The following is a 20,794-nucleotide window of genomic DNA, read 5'->3' as shown; positions in this document are numbered from 1 at the left end:
TAATCAAGACAAAGGTTGGGAAAATAATAAAAATCATTGGTATGATTTTCTTATGGCAATAATCCATACTTCAAGATTCTGTGAACAGTAAAACTAATACCTAGCAACAGTTAGCTCCTTTAGGAGGGCTTCAAGCAGAGTGCCAGATGTCACACACAACAGAATAATGCCTCAAATTTGCAATATTTTATTGTGTTTATGATGATGGTATAAGGAAGTGTCACAACTCCACTTTTACACAATTATATGTTGTAAAGTGAAACATCTTGAAACACATTTGTGTGCATTCATCAAGCAAATATTCTTGATGTGAGATTTCATATCACTTAGATCTGAAGCCAGAACACAGCTCATTTCAGAAAAGTAAAACCACTTTGCTAATTCAGTTTATTCCAAATTATAAATGGAAAAACAAGCCATTGTGACATACAGACAGAATCTGTACAACAGGGAAATACAAGAATATAAGACCATGACATGTAATAGTATGACCAGAAATTATTGAGAATTATAGGAATATGTTTAATGTTATATGTAGTATAAACTACCTTGACCAGCTATCAAGTGTTTGGGTTCATTCAAGAGAAGACAACCCTGTTAATCCTTTTTCATTAGTTTGTGAAGCGTTATCCCCCTTTGTTTACATGCCAGCAGACATTAAATGTCATCAGTGTGGATGATTTAGAGATGAGGAATCTGATTTTAGACTATTATAACAAGGACATCAGATCAGCTAAAGTGATTTCATGTAGAACAGGCTCCATTTGTCCACTGTTTATCGTGTTTAGAGAAATACTGCAAAAGGATATGGCATTGAGCACAAGGGAGGTGCAGGTAGGCCCAGAACATTGATGGTCGGTGACAGGAGGCAGCTTGGTATTCTTGTTTCTAAAACCAAATGAAGGAGTTAAGGCTGGATATGACTGATAGAGGAAGTGTGGCTGTCTGTAAGGAGACAATCAGATTTGAGCTCATGCAATGGGTTGGCAGAAAAGTCTAGGAATTCCATCACCGATCATGAAACCTGAACAGGAGGAAGGAGCGAAAGTTGAACTGGTGCTTACAGCATAGAAATTTGAACTGGGATGATGTCGGACTGTGTGACTGTTTCCTAAAGCACTGAAATTCTGGACCACACAAACTGAAAAACCTTTTTATCAGCACAGTCAGAAATTTAACGAGTGGGGTGGCATATCTGTGTTACGAGTAACACCCCGCTGTGTATTTGAAGGGAATATGAACAGTGAGCAGTACACAGACATTCTCAAGGGACATGTACTTTCATCTGCTCACATGTTCTATGGGAACTTTCGGATTTCCCAGCAGGAAAACCCAAAACATTGTTCAAAGCAGTCACAGGCCTGGTTTTCGAACTCAAAATATGACATTATCAGATTGGCCAAGCCATAGCCGGGACTTAAAACCAACAGAAAATATTTGGGGATTATGAAAGAAAGTGTCAATAAGAAAAATCAGACTAATATTGCTGAAATGAATTGGGAAGGTGGTCTGATACTTGGACAGAATGGACCATGACTTTCTAACTTCTGTGATCAGTAATATACCCCACTGCACTGAAGCCTACATTGCTGTCCATAGTGACGTGACAAAATACTAACTGTTAACCTGTCTTTGAATCTGGAGTTATGTTCTGCTAATATTCACATTTAATATGTGAGTAATCAGTGAAAAAAAATATAATTTGCAATCTTTACATTCTCAATATTTTCTGGTTGTACTATATTTGTCTAAGGAAACTCACAACAGCACCAACATATTCAATATCACTCTGCCCACATGTGAATACTAGATACAAAGACATTACATATATATCTACATACTATATACACAGAACGTAGTGTCCCACAGTTCTACAGTACTACATATATACACCATTACCCATGCTATTGACCTAACACACAGCTTCATTTGCAGGTGCTAACCAGGAACTAGTACGATTGTCACAGCCCACGCTATACGATGTAACATACACAATCAGTATTTCTGTTATACAACTGTGGTCTGAACCGGGCAAAAAGTAGAAAGCGTGAGCATGTGTGGTTAGGTTGATCATCTGCATTATCACTGTCGGTAGATCGACACAAAAAAATGACCAACCAATATTTTCCTTATTGTTTTGTTTCCACAGATCAAACAAAGAGAGGGTGTTACCAAATTGTGAATAACTAATATCTGATTGGATGGTAACAGAGTTGACAATGTCTTGTATGGCTGTCTGTACTGCTTTATGCAACATATGTCATATTTGGGATTTCACTTTCTTAGTAAAGTACAAATTCTAGTACTTTTTTCGGTTGAGTCCCATCCGGGATTCGAACCCGCACCCTCAGAGTCAGGCACCTAATCGCCAGCACACAAAGTCAGCCGTCTAGCCCGCTCAGCCACCGCGTGCTGGCGATTAGGTGCCTGTTCCAAGTCGCGGTGGCTGAGCGGGCTAGGCGGCTGACTTTGTGTGCTGGCGATTAGGTGCCTGACTCTGAGGGTGCGGGTTCGAATCCCGGATGGGACTCAACCGAAAAAAGTACTAGAATTTGTACTTTACTAAGAAAGTGAAATCCCAAATATGACATATGTTGCATTTGACCACTTTCTAAATGGCATCGTGTAATTATACTGCTTTATGTTTATGACTATAGTCAATTATTAATAAGAATATACTTAACATACTCGATGAATGGAGGTGTAACAATATACATAAAACTATTGTGAAAAGATTACTAAAATTATGCCCTACCAATTACAATTTGATCACTGCATTTTACATATGTATTAAAGAAAATTATGTAGGTTCTTAATTAGACAACATATACTCAGCATCAGATAACAGTCACACTTTGCTGTCATATTTCCTGTTCCTCATATCTTCTAAAAATCAATGGAACGGAATGCTTGATTCCATGTATGTAACATATAACAAACCTAGCAAGTTTCACTCGCACCCACCAAGTAAAGCATGGGCATGGGCTTCCAGCTGTGCGAGGAATAGAAGCAGGTGTTTACAATGATGGGAGAACACTTTAACTGTTACTGTACACACATTATTGTGTTTTCAGGTCAGTATCTATGTTAACACCGAAACCTGTGTTTTTCATGCAAAAAACATGCAAACAATATTTTGTGTGCATGTTTTGGAAGCAAAGATTCTGATCTACTTAATTTTAAAAAGTACCTTCAAACAGCAACATATTAAAAACCAAAAATTTTGAAATGATTCAGGATTGCAATGAAAATTTCATTTGCAAAAAAATTTGGACTACATATTCAAAATTCTATTTCTGCATGTACTCTTACAAAACCTACCATGAACACTGCCATTGCAACAAGTTAAGTACATTTGCATGGAAGCTGTTTCATTTTTCATATTTGAATAATCCTACTGATTTTATTCATGTACCGGTAATATGTGTAAAACTGTAAGCTGTTTGTGGGTCTGAATTCAAACCCCTGGGATGTTGTGCCAGATAAGAAATCAAGTGTATATTGTGCTTGGCGTCACATAGGTTTTCAAAGGACAAGAGTTGGGTATTTAATAAAATAGTAACAATGTCTCTAATCACTAGCTAGTATCAATAATACAATCAAATATATCGATATTATGCAAAAAAGGCATTGCTTGAAGTCAACAGCATTAGGCAAAGCTTCATGAAAGACGACTCTCTCTTGTTCATGCTAATGAGTTTATGCAGTTTAGTTCTATCACAATGTCACTGCTTACTGAACAGGAAAAAAACATCATGACAGAAGTTAGTGGTGTTTCACGTCTTGGTTAAAACTCATGAAGCGAAAAGGGTTGGTAAACAAAGGATTGTTATCAGAATGGACAGGTTTTGAGGCCAAGGCCCGTAAATCATTCCATCAAAGACATGCAACCATGCACAATGATTTGTTGTCATTTGTTAATGTGTCATTAATGGAGAGTTACAGAGCATGTTCAACCTAATCCGAACAAAGCTGGAACACAGCATCTTGTCCCAATGCAAATCTCAGCAAATGAGGTACACGATACAAAGCATGAAGTTAACATGATCGCAGCTATCAACACACAGTCTGTACTACAACAATTTTGGTCTATAAGTACAAATTTGGTTTCTTGGTTGTCTTAAGATGTTATTTTTTGTTGGTTTAGGTGTTAATGTTGGACCACTATCAGGTGAACTGACTAGACTAAACAGAATTTATAGACTGGCGCTTTGGATGTGATTACTTGTGACCAAAGCCATGGACTGCAGCATACCCAAAAACACATTCAGGATTGAAAGGTCATGGATAAACATTGTATCATGGTACTCCCATGAATGTTACGCCACCAACACTAAGAGTATGGGAGATACTAGAAAACAAAGAAGAGTTGTACCTTGTATCATGGTACTCATATGAATGTTACATCCCCACACAATCTGGAAGATAATAGTGAATGGAAGATACCAGAAAACAAAGGAGAACAACACCAGGTAAATTCTGGAGAATAAACAAATCACATTAATGTTTGTAATGTTTCTCAGTCAGTTGGTTATCACATTTGTGAATAAATATTTCACTTCATGTCTACTATGCAAGGTATCTTCATATGTGTGATGCAGCCTAAACAGGTGAAGCTGCAAGCAATGATGATAAAGCATTGAAAGCATTCATACAGTTGTCATATAGATGTTTAAGGAAATATCATTTGCCCTTGAAGTCACCTGGCTAAGTGCTTAGCATGGGTGTATATTTATGGTTACATATCATCAAATCCTAGCCATTCAAAGAAAGACATTGGTTACTGGGGAGCTTGTGAATTATGGACAAGGCTATGTGCAAGTAGCCGCATAAAAGTGTTAACTTTTGTAAAACCCATTGATAAGTCATGTCCACAACTGATCCAAAATAATACTCTTCACACCTTTTACACAACAGCCTTCAAAGAAAAATCAGCTATGTCCATGAGAAGTAGTCATCTCCCCCCCTGACAGATTTACACTCAGGTAAATGCATTAGATTCAGTGTCTTGTTGACAAGGGATGAGTAGGTCATGAGATGAAGGAGGTGGGCAACCGCTGCTGGTACATGTAGGCCAGTCCCCGGGCTGCCAGCAGTAGTGCTTCTCTCCGGCTCACCCCAACGAGGACACTCTGCCAGTCAGTATGGCCGATGTGAGGCTGGGCTGTCTCGATCACTTGGCCAATGGTGACAGCAAGCCCCGACCAGCGGAGGGGATAGGTGGACGGGGTCTGGTCTTGTGCAGAGAGGACGTATTCTGTTGGGATGGGAGTTGGTTGAGAGAAGGTCTGAAGGTCAATTCTGTGGCTGGGGTCTTGGAGAACCAAGCAGCTCATTTCGTACCATCTGTTGAAAGAAACACACCATACCATCAGGCCATACAAAAAATATCTGCCTTAGAATGATGTGTTAACCTTAATGACTTGAGTTTCAAACCATGTGACCAGGGGCAGGTGGTTTGGCGGCATATGTTTCTGATACAACAATTTGCTGAAGATAATGATCCTCTCCAAAATGGAATATACTGGCATATCAGTAATCTTGTTTCGTTTCATATATGCACAACAACATTGCTACTCTTGTGTACACAGGATAATAAACAATAAAACAATACTTTTTCAGAAAAATATGTACATGATTCTAAGACCATACACCATTGCTGTGGTGCATAGCTACTTCGTTTTCTAAACATTTTCAAACTGTATCATGCATATTTTTACCTGCATGTGCTCCAGTATCTGGAGCACTGTGGGTATATTTTCAAAAGACCCTTTCTTATCCTTGTATATTAATCTGTCCTTCACGAATATGTGTTATGTGGTTCATCTCCCTCCCTAGAGACTGTTATGTTTTAGTTGGCCACTTCTCAATCTGCCTGACCTCCCTCTTCTCCCCCTATATAATGAATCAGGGATGAGACAGGCAGGGGCCATGGGTCATTTTGCATCTTAGCATAAAAAAAAATGGCCCCCCCAAAATTTTGAAGTTTACTATTGATACAAAGGCAGTGGCCTATTCTTACTTCAGAAAATGGCTAATAATCCTGAAAATGGCCCATTGTCAAAGTTCTCTATTCCAATCCCTTTGAATAACCCATCATCTTGGCTAATATTTTTTAGCAAACCACCTTTCACAACAAATTATGCACAGGCTTATTACATTTCTCAGTCTCATATTGAATACACTGAGAAATTGAAACAAAAACTGAATATGAAAAATTCCATGCAACAGAATCTACATGATGATATATAGTGAATGAGTAAGTTTAGTTTTAAGCCACACTCAGTAATATTCCAGCTATATGGTGGCGGTCTGTAAATAATTGACAATCCAGTGATCAACAGCATGAGCATTGATCTGTGCAATTGGGAACCGATGACACATGTCAACCAAGTCAGCGAGCCTGACCACTCAATCTCGTTAGTTGCCTCTTATGATTGAACTAGTCAGTGAGCTTAGTTTTATGCCACACTCAGCAATATTCCAGGTATATGACAGTGGTCTGTGAATAATCAAGTCTGGACCAGACAATCCAGTGATCAACAACATTAGCATCAATCTGCGCAATTGGGAACCGATGACATGTGCCAACCAAGTCAGTGAGCCTTACAGCCCGATCCCATTAGTCGCCTCTTATGACAAGCATGGTTGCCTTTTTTGGCAATCCTGGGTTGCTAAAGGCCAATTCTACCCCGGGACCTTCACAGGTCACCTTTTATGACAAACATAGTCATATTTTGTGGCAAGCATGGGTTGCTGAATACTTCTTCTACCCTGGATCTTCATGGATTTGATGATTTATAAGTGAGTGTACCTGTCAGGGAGAAGTTCCATAATGAATCCTTCCACGGAGACAATAGGTTGATCACTTGGCAGGGAACTCTTCTGGCGGAGATTCTGGATGCGCTCCTCTGCTCCTTTCAGGCCAGCTGTACATCCAACTGGCTGGGCAGCTGTTGTTGCCTGGCTCTCCTACAATAACAACACAGTGTATCAAAACCTGTGGTAGACAAACCAATCTAACGCAGGAACTGTACAGTTCGTGACCGGTTGCTCAACCATCATGATGAGTGAAGGGTATCTGTGCTGGCATTTCCCTAACAAAGTGAATATATATGGATGACATCTTCTTTATTGTGAACACAAAGTTTCATTGCACCATACACTCTTACATTTTCACCTTTTATGTCTACCACTTCTCAACACTGTTCAAAGTCCTGGCCTTATCATGTAAAACACTTTCTGCATTTAGTAAAGCTGTGGTACCTGGCTGCACTATGTTATGTTTGCCCCTGTGAGCGAGTTATTGAGTTCAGTTTTACGACACACTCAGCATAATTCTAACCATATGGCGGTGGTCTGTAAATAATCGAGTCTTGACCAGACAATCCAGTGATCAACAACATGAGCATCAATCTGCGCAACTGGGAACTGATGTGTCAACCAAGTCAGTGAGTCTGACCACCCGATCCCGTTAGTCGCCTCTTATGACAAGCATAGTCGTCTCTTATGGCAAGCATGGATTGCTGAAGGCCTGTTCTACCCTGGGACCTTCATGGGTCTATGTTTGCTGATGTCCAGTGGACAAGAACAACTAAACCAAGCATTGTCACTAAAGTCATATAATCCCTTGCCGCATATTATCAAATCAGTCTTCAAAAGAAATGAAAGTGAAGGTCGTAGTTTAAGATGAAGTAAAATGTCAACAAAAACATTACTCTCAAACTCCCTTGATATCTTGCACTGTAGTTGTTCAAACACAAAAATATTATGAAGAGTCACTTACACCTTCCTAAAAAACAGTCGCTGTGACCTTGAAAATTAACTGAAGGTCACCAAAATCAACTGGGCCCTGCACCTTCCCTAGATAAAGCGTGGTGTTGAATATGAAAAACATCCTGGGAATGGTTCTTGAGATATATCGCTGACAAGGTAAAACCCTAAAGTACCCTTGTGACCTTGAGATGAAGGTCAAGGTCACTAAACCTGGGACCTTTCTTTTACTGTGATAAATCTAGATAACCACATATGAAAAAACATCTAGTCAATGGTTTTAAGATATTCCAATATAAAAGTACGAATGTACAGAGTCTAATACCATATCCTCCGATTCATGCTTAACATGTGGTGGGGGATAACAAGGATCACACATAGTTCATGTTCTTTGGGAGCAAGACACTCAGACACCTTTGTAATGCATTATTACCACCATATCATCATTTTGGCAACATATTTCAAAATGATGGACCTGTGAAGATCCGGCTTCAAACTGATCTTCAGTAACACATGCTTGTCATAACAGGTGACTAACAGGATTGGGTGATTAGGCTCAATGACTTGACTGACACATGTCATCTTATCTCCATTATGTAGATCGATCCTCATACTGTTGATCACTGAATTGTCTGGTCCAAACTGGATTACTGCCATATTGCCGAAACATAATGCTGAGAGCAGCGTGGAACTAAACTCGTTTGCTCACTCACGCAAAAGGAAGGTGTACCAAGAACATATTTTCTTGCGAGATTCCACAAAAATACAATGCCACTGGCTGTTAATTTTCCTCATTGGTCATTTTGACTTCAAACTGCTGTTGATCAAGTCAATGTTACAGAATCTTGGTGCTTGAAACGGTTACTGTACACCTGAACCATCAGTCCAAGCCCTACAGTATATCTCACCATGCCTGTAATTGTCGCTCGACCAAACACCTGTTGAAAAGCTTCTCTGACAGCCCCGAGCTTTGACTCCTTTGTAGATGTAACCACAATGTTAATATCTCCACCAGACCCTGAAGAACAAACAACATACTGCAACTCAGTGAGGACTAAGCTCTGTTACACATATCCTTATTATAAAACAAGTGTTTTATGTAAAATTGACACCTTGCAGTCCCTTGTGCCATGCAAGTACAGTCAAATCTTAATAAGTCAAACTGCTGAGGACCAAGTAATAAATTCGACTTACTGATGTATTCGAAACATAAGTAGAGTATGTCTTATGTATACAAGATTGCTGTTGTTTGAATCTCATGGAACCAAATTTCCTTCTCAAGTCATTGTGTGTATTTATGAGATGAATTTGTATAATCGGAAATCAAATGATGACAATTATGACAGCGAATGATCGGGACCGAAAGGTGTTTCAACTTATGCATAACATTCGAGATGCTGATAATCGACTCATCAGGATTTGACTGTATCAAATTGTTTGACTGGCACTCTACAAGTTGACGGGAATGTAATGTTTCAGTTAACAGTTGTTTGTGAGGTCAATACGCAGTGAATAGTCTTGCAGTTTCCGGGAATCTAATACCATTTGATCATGTTTTTCAACAAATCAGATTACAGAACACAGTGACTTTTGGTTTACAATTTAAAACAAATGACTAGAAACAAACACTGACAGATGTGTGATGCAAGATGAGTGTCAAAATTATTATTCTAAGTGACTTCTTGACTTTTTTGAAAACCGTCAGAATCAAGAATGGGACCCCATGCACATGTAGGGGGCTACTGCATTGTGAACCTGCATATCATGCGTTGTGATTAGGGGTGGTAATAGAGGGAAATATATGAATGTTATATGTGTGATAAATACGAACCAACAGAAAACATGTTTTCAATAAATCTGCTTAGTGGGGTCATATATCAGACATGTTAGTTGGGCTACAGCCAGCTCAGGTGGAACCTACGTATAATTTCCTTCATGCCTGGGTCCAGTGTGGTGATGACCGACTCTACAGAGTTCTGAAACAAATGAAACATTGGAGAGATGACTCTACAAAAGATGCTAGCTAGATTCTCCAAGTTTGTGATGTTCAGGCAGGACATAGTGTGATGTTCAGGCAGGACATAGTATTGTGCAGACATTTTCTTTTTATAGGGACATTACTCTTTGAGTAATCAAAGGCAATATTAAGGCAACCAGGTTGAGAAAGAAAATGTACAGTAAAAATATAGCTAACACACAAAGCCAGTGGCTTAAGAAGTAAACAGGTGAAACTCTCTCTCTCTCTGATCTTGTCAGATGGTAATCACCTTAGTCTTCTCCATGACCTTGGACACCAGACTGTTGCCGGAAATCCAACTCAACAAGCCTCCCCCTGCCTGGGGCATGGGCCCAGGGGAGTCATCACTCACTGGAATAGATGAACTAGCCTCGTACGGAGTCTCCATATGTCCTGGAAAAAATGACAGACCTGTTTTTCTTGTGTCTCCACAAAATCTAGTGATGCCTATGAAAACATTTGACTCTCTTTCCTATAAATAAATTTTGACAAAAAAGTTCAAATGCAGTCCTGGTGAATAATAAGAAGGGTAACAAGGTTACATTGCGGTAACTTCAGACGATACCTACGGGGGAAAAAACAGCAAGATGCAAGATTTGAATTGTCTGATTCACACAGGTTGGTTGAAGTGTACGATCTGATACCCATGCTACAAAAGGTACAAAATTAACACTGAGGTGTTCGGTAAGATAAATACGTAGTTCACTGGTCCCTAAGTGAGTTCGGGCTCAGGGAACACAAACAAACATTGAACTTATATTGTAGAACACATTTCTTAACAATAAAATACATGAACTTACTTTCATACATTTATTGAGTTTAAGGCTTACAGTAATTGCTTTACTGTGAAGAAATATTGTATGGACAGTATCCCTCTACATGGCTTCATGTAGTACTCTGGAAGCACAATCAATCCTTGCCTCAAACAATCCCCATGTACAAATCTTGTGTTTGAAGCCAGATCTCTGTTGGACACACCATGATACTGGAAAGTGCCACAAAACATATACACACATACATACATACATATATATAATGACAGTAGACACTGACAATTACCTGGGGCAGTGGTGCCTCCTGATGAAGGGGAGGCAACTGCTGCTGAGATTATTGGTCCCTTCACACTGGGAGTGGTAATGGAGGACGACGGTCTGAAATCAGCACCTCAGACATTGGCTGTTGCTGCACATTATATCCAGGTTTTAAGAATAAATATGACAGACTTTCAATAAGGATTGCAAAATGTGAAATGCTTCATTTTTATCTTCAAATGTTTCTCTCAGACAAGAAGTCCTAACCCATTCAAGTTTACCAGGTTCTTGAATAATTTCACATATTTACCTAGATGCTGGATATTGTGCAATTTATAAGCCTGAAGCTTGTATGCATCTTAAAGTCACACATGGTGGAAAAAAAGTGTTGAAATAACCAACAGGTCCACATCTTTTTCTTTACAGACATACAAAGCTTGTTTGGGTTTCATATCTACTTACTTCTGTGGCACTGGGGATGGACTTGGTTTAACCTGTGAAAATACATCATTATACATAAAGCTGTATTTCTTAAAAAAAAAAGGCATAAATGTTTCAACTGCAATGAGTCTTTTCCTCCTAGCCCAGACTTTTTATGGTTTTAATATTTTTATAGTGCTAGCTAACTAACAGAGTTTGCCGCAGTTAAGCATGAATACCCTACTTAGCAATCAGTCCTTGTTGTACCTATTATTGCCAAATGCTAGGCACAGACCAACACAGTGCTCTATTTTAATGTCTTTTTGTATGATGCAACCGTGGATCGAAACAAAACCTTCCACTCTACGAGTGGGTGCTTTAATCACTACACCATGGACGCAGTCAAGACCATACAGACTCATGCTGAGTTACAGGTTGATCCTGATAAAGTGAGTCAAGGACATGATGTTGTAACTCTACTCCATGTATAATACTTGTCCTTACTACAAAGATACTATACAGGGTAGCAATCATGCAAAACTTGGAAATATGTAAATATAAATTAACACATCAATACACGCAAAAAAGATTTATAAAAAAGCAGTCATGAAGCAAATACACATTTAGTTATTATCAAACTTGTGGTAAAATACATGAAACATTATTTGTTAGGCTGAGCATGCTAGCTGGTTTGCAAGTCCATGAACTGTTTGTAAATACTCTGTACTTATGTGTGTTTGTTTGATGTTAAACAACACTCTCAGCAGAATTCCCCAAATATGATGGCAGTCTGTGTATAATACAATCAGGACCTTGAAATCAAGTGATGAATACTGCAAGAAATGCTACACACCATTGAGACAGGATAACATGTTAATAATTAGGTCACATAATTAGACCACCCCTAGTCAATCGTCTACAACCACTGTGATAGATACCATATACAAGTTTTTTCGAAAGGTATCATAGTACATAAGACAAATAATTCAGGTGTGCCTTTATTAAATTGAGGGTGCCCATCTCTTAGGATCTAAACTTGAAACATCACAACAATTTTGTTATTTGACTCTACCATGTCTACTGTTTAATAAATCAGGACACAGGACATGTCGAGATATGAGGCACCCACCTGTGTTGATCCTGGTGTTGTGGGAGGGGTGGCGAGGAATGATGGGAGTGGGGACGGGGCTGCCACACTGCTGGCTGCAGATTTCATGGGGGTTGCAGCAGCTAGATCAACAAAACAATTACAGCAGCTTAACAAATCATTCACCACTCAATTAAAGTTACTACAGCACTAGGACTAGATTTTTTAAGCTCAGTCATAAGTTAATGTTAATATATGGCACTAACAACTATCTCAGCGGTAACAGAGCTTAAAAATCTAGGCAGATAACAGCAATGTCTGACCATGTTTGTCAAAGTATTCAAGCTGTATCACTTTCATATGAGATAATACCTGATTCAGGGCATAATATACCATTCATATGTCACAACTTAATTATTACAATATACAAAACTTTCACACGTGACTAGAATTACACAAGGGTTAGAAGTGACACATCTATTTTTTAACTGTTTACCTTAGAAACAAACCAGACTGTCATCTTTTCAAAGATTAAGTCCAAGGTCACAGACAATTCACTAGCACAAAGATGAGTGAACAAGTTTAGTTTGATGCTGCCTTTAGTATTATACCAGCAACATCATAGTGGGGACACCAGAAATGCGCTTCACACACGGTACCCAAGTGGGGAATGAAACCTAGGGCTGAGATTTTCAAATCTCTCTTAGCACTTGGATGGTCGTAAGTGCCATTCAGATATTTAAGTCTCCCCTCGCATTTACAATGTAAAATTTAACTAAAACATTAGGCAGGTTATTAAAAACAGACTATCACAAGCCACCCATTGAAGGTTATGAGAGACTGTATGTACAATGTAAAATACCCTTTATATCAATATGTATACACAGGATCTCCATTCATTAACATTAACATACGACTATCTTAGCGCTAAGAGAGCACGGACTATCTAGGCCCAGGTCTTCAGTGTCATGACAAATCCATTGTCTGGGACAAAAAATGACAAATTATATTATTAATAATAATGAAACGTCTCAGAAAAGGTTAAGTCTTGTTACCTGTCTGGGCAGCCTCTTTCTCTGCTAACTGAGCCTCTTCATGAGAGATAATCTCTGGCTGCTCGTCAGATGATTCTTCCATCATCTTGTCGTCTGTTTACAGCTGTAAGAATATCAGTTCAGATGTCATAACCTAAAACATATAAGTTCTAACATGTCCACTTTCTATACTAAATCCTCAAAGTGTCTTTAATAAAGTTACGAAGCTACAAATTCCCCAGTGTGTAGACCCAGATTCAGGTATATCTTGGCGTACATCCAAGTCATAACAATATTAACATGAGTAGCATGAGTGAATAGCTTTACGCCACTTTCAGCATGTTTAGCTGGGGACACCAGAAATGGGCCTCACAAAGTGTGCCCATGTGGGTAAATGACCCTGGACTTTGATGAGCGAAAGCTTTGGCCACATGGCTATCCAAATGCACCCCATATGAGAGAGAGTTTGTAGTTCAATGACAGATTCAACAATACTGAAATCATCATTAGGACTGGACTGTTGTCAGTAAATAATCTGAACGACAAAACACTAATGGCTTAATGTTATTTGCCACAATCCATATCATCTAGCAAAATATTGATTCTGAGTGCCAGATCAATATAGTCACTTCATAATACATCCAACATATGTTGCCTGATGCTAATCATAAGTCGTGAGTCTACACAGTATGTATGTTTTTGTCATCCTTACCAACATTCGCAAACCAATTTTCCAAAAGCATTATCAATTTTTGTCCGTACAAATATTTGCAATTCTTGCAAAATATCATGTTTATCAGATATGCATGTTACGACTGTGGTAAAAAGCATTATATTTGGGAATATTAGGGGGCAGAATTAACATCATTGTTGCACACAATGAACAAACTATTCATCACTCATGTTCAACATTTGTAGTATTTTAGTGTACATGACTAACTCATGTGACATTATAATATGTCTTCCATTATGTTCTAGGCCTGCTTCAGCAAGGATATAACGTTATTACCTGCAAGCAGCAGAAGTCAATTTTGCTCGTACTTGACGCCACAGTGACGTATGTTCACATGAAAGTGCTTAGCAATAATCATTATTCATGTATAACATGCTAACTTCGATCACATGTGACGGTTGTTTTTTTCAAGGCTCCATAGGTCACAGTGTAGACATACAGAATATTAACATCATAAAAATTCGCCGTGACGTTGGGATGGACAAACCGCACAAACGGCCATTTATGAACTATTTTTTCTGTTAACTTCACCATATACTATGTAGGGAAAGTGTACTGTTTTAGTGTCACAAGAGACTATACAGACCTTTGACTAATTTGTCCCCCAAACCCGATATTCAATCAAGCGTGACGGAAATACGATACCCTAATCCGGCTGGTCGGAAACTATCTGATCGAAAACACGACAGTTGAGAATAAGAAATACAGACGATGTTTTAAAATATACACATTTGCAGATACTACGATAACGATACCTTGTGGACAGAACATTTGCAACTGTGTGGTAAATTGTGCATGACTAAATGACAAGTAAATGACGAGAATGACAAACCAGGAAATGGCAACAAAAGAGTTTTACCTGATACACAGTCTCTGTTGACAAAATGGCAACTTATGACGTCATCCAGTAAGCCACGTCCACAATCTCGCGCTGAGGGGGTGATTCCCGTTCTAAAAATAACATCTCTGCACTGCTGGCAGAGCAAGGTGAAAGAAGCACATCTGAACTGAGCGAAGTAGGTACATCGATAACGTATCCTCGTATCGTAAATTATGAGACTTGGTGATATATATCCTTCTTTTGATGATCAAGTGCCGGTCGCCAAAATGTCTAAATACCACATTTGTACGTATATATCTACATTAGACTACAAGCAAGTGACCAGTTATCGCCGAGGACGACGAATCTCTGAACTTCAGTTTGAAGTTAAACAGAGGCTTGATTGCAGATGAGAAGTGAGTGTATCACGTACGTGATCGTGCTCCTCTTCTGTTTACGCCTGTCATTTTTATTATAAAGGAGAAAAAAGAATAGGCTACTCCTAAAGTGAGAAATAAAACTGAATGTAGGGGGGAAATATTACAGAGGTACCTTGCTCAACGTCAAATACAACTATGAAAGCACAGTGTAGCTATTTCAAATAAATACTTTTAAATTAGAAGACGAACGCACGCTCACTCTCTCGCTCTCTTTTACAGACACACAGACACGCACGCATGCACGCACGCACGCACACACACACACACAAACACACACACACATACACTCAACACAACCATGAAAGCCCAGTGTAGCTATTTCAAATAAATAGTAGAGGATGCACGAATGCACGCAAGCTCGCTCTGTTTCAGATCTAGTGCTGACTTCTCGAAGACACTTTGTTTTCCCTCTTTTTTAACCTTGCAGGAAGCAGAAGTATTGACTATTATAAGTAATAATGGTCCCTCTAGTAGAGTTGTTTAACTTTGTTTGTTTGCAATCATCAGCTCATGTGCACTGTATTTGTTAATTGAGGCGTCTTGTCAAATAGGCCGAAGAACAAAAGGGCCAACAAATTGAAAAAAGTGAAATGGGCAGTGGTGAAAGTCCAATGAACAATGAAAAAATGTCAAAAGGGCCATATTCTTCATCATATGGTCCAAACAAAAAAAGCTGACAAATGTTGTTCATTTTAATTGACATATGTAGCATTACAAGATGATACAATATAATAACAATAATAAAAAGGTAATGAAATAAGATAACTATGAAAAGAATCCGCCTATACGAATGTGCCATGGATATCTGAGCTATTTTCTAGTCAGTAGCAAACAAGAGATGCTTCACTCCCATCACCTTGACATCAGCCCACAGGAACCCTTCAGTTGTTCCCAGCTGGCAGCACTGGCTCCAACATGGACCTGGCAGACTTGAACAGGTCATGTGTTGGAGCCTTCTTCATCTGTGGAGCCTTCTTCATCTGTAACAAGGTTAATTGATCTAATTAAAACCCAGTTTGATTTATTAACATCTCCAATTAGCAATTAAGGAAGTTCAGTTAACAGTTTATTACTAGTATGGTCTTATATAACTACTAATTGAGAATCGGTCAGTAGGAAGTACTAGTCACCTGAGGTCTGTACTGATGATATTAGAATACATAATGTGTTTATTAGAATACATACTCTGTCTCTCTCTCTCTCTCTCTCTCTCTCTGTGTGTGTGTGTGCAAATTATCTTCTAATTATTAAGAATCATGATAAGGTGTTATGTATATTATTTGCACCTATTATATGTATTTAAATATATGTATTTTAAATATATGTAGCACAGAAATGATGATGACTGATCGGTTTTAACTTGGATGATGTTACATTTAATTGTGTTGAACAGTGTTACATGTACTTGTACTCTAAAGCAATGTACTTTGAAGTTTTGGACTGTACAGAGTGCATTCTCCAAGAGACTGTCCGGCCAAACAGAACTAACCACAGAAGCATGTCCAAACCTTTGACCAGAATTCTGTGAGTGACCGACTCGTGAAGGTCCTGGGGTAGAATAGGCCTTCAGCAACCCATGCTTGCCATAAGAGGCCACTATGCTTGTCGTAAGAGGCGACTAACAGGATCGGGTGGTCAAGCTCGCTGACTTGGTTGACACATGTCATTGGTTCCCAATTGCGCAGATCGATGCTCATGTTGTTGATGACTGCATTGTCTGGTCCAGACTCGATTATTTACAGACCGTCATCATATGGCTGGAATATTGCTGAGTGCAGCGTAAAAGTAAACTAAACTCACTCACTCACTCACTCACTCACTCACTCACTCACTCACTCACTCACTCTGTGAGTGACCACATTATGAGGACTTTTAGTCAAATTTTTTCAGAATAATAATACATGTAGTACCTAATAGTCAACTTATATGGAACTCTCATCCAGGCACATTGCCTGCATGCTTACAGCGCTACGTGCACAACTGTCCCTGGTCATAGGACACTGTCATACTTTCCTTACTTTTTCAGCTCTCCAGGGATCATGCAGCCATGCTGTCTGTTAGGTGCAATGAATGAAATACTCACATTGCTAGTACATCCTCATGGGTACATGTTTTACAATTGGGGGAACAATGTATATCTAAGTATATTGTTCAAGGATGCTACGCAAGTGTTCCTTCCTTTGACCTGACCCTAGGTGTCTCCACTGGGCCTTCAACGTGATAGACACTTTAGGCTGCATGAAAAAGTTAAATGTTTCTCAGGCACATTTTTTTCAACAGTGATGAGGGTGGTAGGCCTTTAGTTTTTATTTTTTATAGAAAAAAAGTGATGAGGGAGGAACAGATTTTTATTTTTTTTCTCTCAGAAATACACCTTGGGAAGTTAAGAACGTGTTAATGAGTTGTAAATTCAGTCACACTCGTTCTTACAGACTCTCATTCTTATAGTGGACAAATGGATGATTGGGATGAGGCCAAGTCAGAATTATTTGTTTAAATGGCAATAAAAAAATTGTTACGTGTCTATGCCTGAGAAACATTTCACTTTTTTATTTAGACTTACCATTGCACTATTGTGCTGTACAAATAGACATTTGGAACAGTGTTTGTTGGACTCTTGACCGGGGTAAGCTGGCAGAAGCCAGTGCTCATGGTAGGGATCACAGGGGCTTGTATCACTTTGAAACAGTGTTAAAAGACATACAGGATATGGACCCTACCCTACTACTAGATAAAAGGATAGGATGTAACAACAAAACCATTACATCCTCAATCAGAGTTAGATTTCACCATGTAAAATATTTTTATGCCTCCAAGATTTACGTATCAAAAGTCAGATGATTTGCCTTCAAAATGAGCTATGAATGGTTACAATCAGATCATTATTTGAAAAGATATGACAAGACTCAAAGCAAAAAGCTACAACTCCATGCCAAAATCATTTATTACTCCAGACAGCGAAAACTCACCTTTAAATTCGTTTATTGATTCCAGCCACTTTGACAGCACCTATGTAGGGGCAGAATCAATTGACAGCAGCATTCCATGGGTCTAAAAACTTATTAGTAGGGTCTATACACCTATATTTCTTTCTAACACTGTTTTGAAGTGATACAAGCCACCCAGATTGTATCACCTATTGCAGCACGGCTCCCTGTGATAGGGACATTGGTTTAGGATTGTCATACTGTGATATCAAGAAGCTTTGTAGTGTCCTGGTCAATATTTACTGGTCAGTTGTTAATGAAAGTGAGAAAAACATTGCAGTAAAACTTAATGCATAAATCTGTTGTTGTAGCACCAAATGAGTATGAATAAAATTTTCTAAGAAAAAAGTAAGGGATCACTTGAAAGAACAAGGGTTCTTTATTTTTTTCCAGGTTTCTTCACAAGCTTTGTAATGCACAGCTTGAGACGAAGCGTGAAAAAGAAACTAAGGAACACTTGATCATGTTCAATGCTCAAAGCATTGATTGATACATGGATTGATTGACAGATGGATTGATGTTGTGTTGGTTGGTTGCTTGGTTGGTTGGTGGTGCGTGCGTGCATGCGTATGTTGCGTGCGTGCATGCATGCATACACGTGCGTTGAATACAAGTGCTGTGTTTCTTCATTTCAGCTGTGGACATCATGTGAACAATCGTGTTTTCTGTTGCACTCACTTTGGACAAGACATGGATGTATGCAGACACCAAGACCTGTGTATGGGCTGTACTCCTCCTGATGAACCCTGAAAATAGGTTCCATGAACAGAGGAGTTCCTTTCGATCTTGGCCTGTGCAAAAGAAAATTAGTCTTGTTAAATGGCCCAGGCAGGATTTGTGTACATAATCAGAGGGGACGTTTACAGGTGTTTTCAATATGGTCTTGTCCTCTAGAACTGGAACATTTGTGACCAACTCATGGTATTCCGGGACAAAGCTGAATAGTGACTCGTGCCCCTCCGGGAGGATTTCATATATACATAGGAACATCAAACAGGAATGATAACTCTATACCTGTTTGATTCTAATGACACTTAATATCACTGGGATACTTGGCAATTGTATTGCTGTTTTGTTTTTTTCTTATCTTAATAATAAACCTCCTTGATACAATTTTAAAATAGGAGAGATACATATTTGTCAAAGACATTCTAACTCTATTACTACCAAATGTTACTACCCTATATTTTCAATTGTATTTCTCAACAGGGTTTAATAATCACAAATGGAGGTAGATGATGATCCCTGGGTTGAACATGAAAATGGTCTCCAGACTTTCTGTATTTGACACCTTGTTTGAGTACCTCATAAGGATGAGGCCCGCTGGGGTATTCAAGTGGATTTACATTGTCATTAAAAGAATTTGATGTTCATTGTGAAATACACTAGTATTGTATATTTCCATTTGTGAAACTCCCATCAGTTATTGGTAATAAATCATTATTAGAATATATTTCCATTGGTTGTGTGATTTTGAGATACTTTCGAGGCTTGATAGAATCTGCCATGCCTTTCAATCCTTTTGTAGAAATATTGAGGATCTTGGAGTAAGTCTACAGTATGGCTTCCTGGAATCACATGTCCCTAATAATCACTTGACCTTTCTTCTCCAAAACAATGTATGTGATCACTGATAACCAATCTTCAACAAGGCTTCACCTCTTCGACCACTAGGAGAAGATGACGTACTGACATTCACACTCACATTCATGTATTTTCAACGTTCAAGTTTTGTCTGATAAAAATGGCACTGTGTTATGGATGAGGACATCCTTGGTTATAGAGTAGTTCTGTGTCTCCAGATTTGATCTCGCATTGCATCAAGTCATCCAGTATGATCAGACTGTGTTTTCACTGAGGGTGGGGAATGCATCTGAAATGTGATCTGAGATATCTTTTTTTCCATTTCACTGAAGAGATGTTGGTACATCCCATACCGATATTCCACCTTTGTGGGTGGATTTGTCACATTTGTTTCGTCTACGTGTTTGAGAAAACAAAAACACCCACTAAGTCATTCTAGCACCCAAAATCTCATGCCCCCAAGACCATGGAGGCGACTAATGCTTGCCTTAAGAGACGACTAACGGGATCGGGTGGTCAGGCTCGATGACGTCGTTGGCACATGTCATCGGTTCCCAGTTGCGCAGATCGATGCTTATGCTGTTGATCACTGGATTGTTTGGTCCAGACTCGATTATTTACAGACCACCTCCATATACCTGGGATAATGCTGAGTGCGCCGTAAAAACTCAACTCACATACTCACTCCAAGACCATGATGAAATTAGTAATGAACAAGTTAAACCAAGCTGAAACAGACTTACATGTCGGTCCAGAGATGCAATTGCTGGAACAAAGGTCCAGACGCATCAGACTTTGGGTTTCCCAACATGATTTTGTAGGATCCATCACAGTTTCTGGACTTCAGGTAATACCTGATTCAGTAACT

At 39.0% G+C, this 20,794-nt stretch overlaps 1 protein-coding gene and 1 long non-coding RNA gene across 2 annotated transcripts; one reads left to right on the top strand and one right to left on the bottom strand.

The window, feature by feature from the left end:
* Nucleotides 1–171: 171 nt before the first annotated feature.
* On the bottom strand, nt 172–15,001 carry LOC137277700 (protein PRRC1-like). Its single transcript, XM_067809578.1, has 10 exons — nt 14,955–15,001; nt 13,384–13,486; nt 12,371–12,471; nt 11,284–11,315; nt 10,850–10,941; nt 10,041–10,183; nt 9,695–9,749; nt 8,682–8,791; nt 6,815–6,972; nt 172–5,346 (listed from the first exon to the last, which is right to left on the bottom strand). Exons 2-10 carry the CDS (start codon nt 13,466–13,468, stop codon nt 5,031–5,033), a joined length of 1,092 nt encoding a protein of 363 aa, XP_067665679.1. The 5' UTR covers nt 13,469–13,486; nt 14,955–15,001; the 3' UTR covers nt 172–5,030.
* Nucleotides 15,002–15,051: 50 nt separating this feature from the next.
* Nucleotides 15,052–19,795, top strand: LOC137276682 (uncharacterized). Its single transcript, XR_010956580.1, has 2 exons — nt 15,052–15,111; nt 18,978–19,795. It is a non-coding gene; the product is annotated as an uncharacterized lncRNA (long non-coding RNA).
* Nucleotides 19,796–20,794: the final 999 nt, after the last annotated feature.

The sequence above is a fragment of the Haliotis asinina genome, chromosome 3 (genome assembly GCF_037392515.1).
Source record: "Haliotis asinina isolate JCU_RB_2024 chromosome 3, JCU_Hal_asi_v2, whole genome shotgun sequence".
NCBI classification, from domain to species: Eukaryota; Metazoa; Mollusca; class Gastropoda; order Lepetellida; family Haliotidae; genus Haliotis; species Haliotis asinina.
Note: the sequence above shows the minus strand (reverse complement) of the source record. Positions and strands in the feature narration are given on the sequence as shown.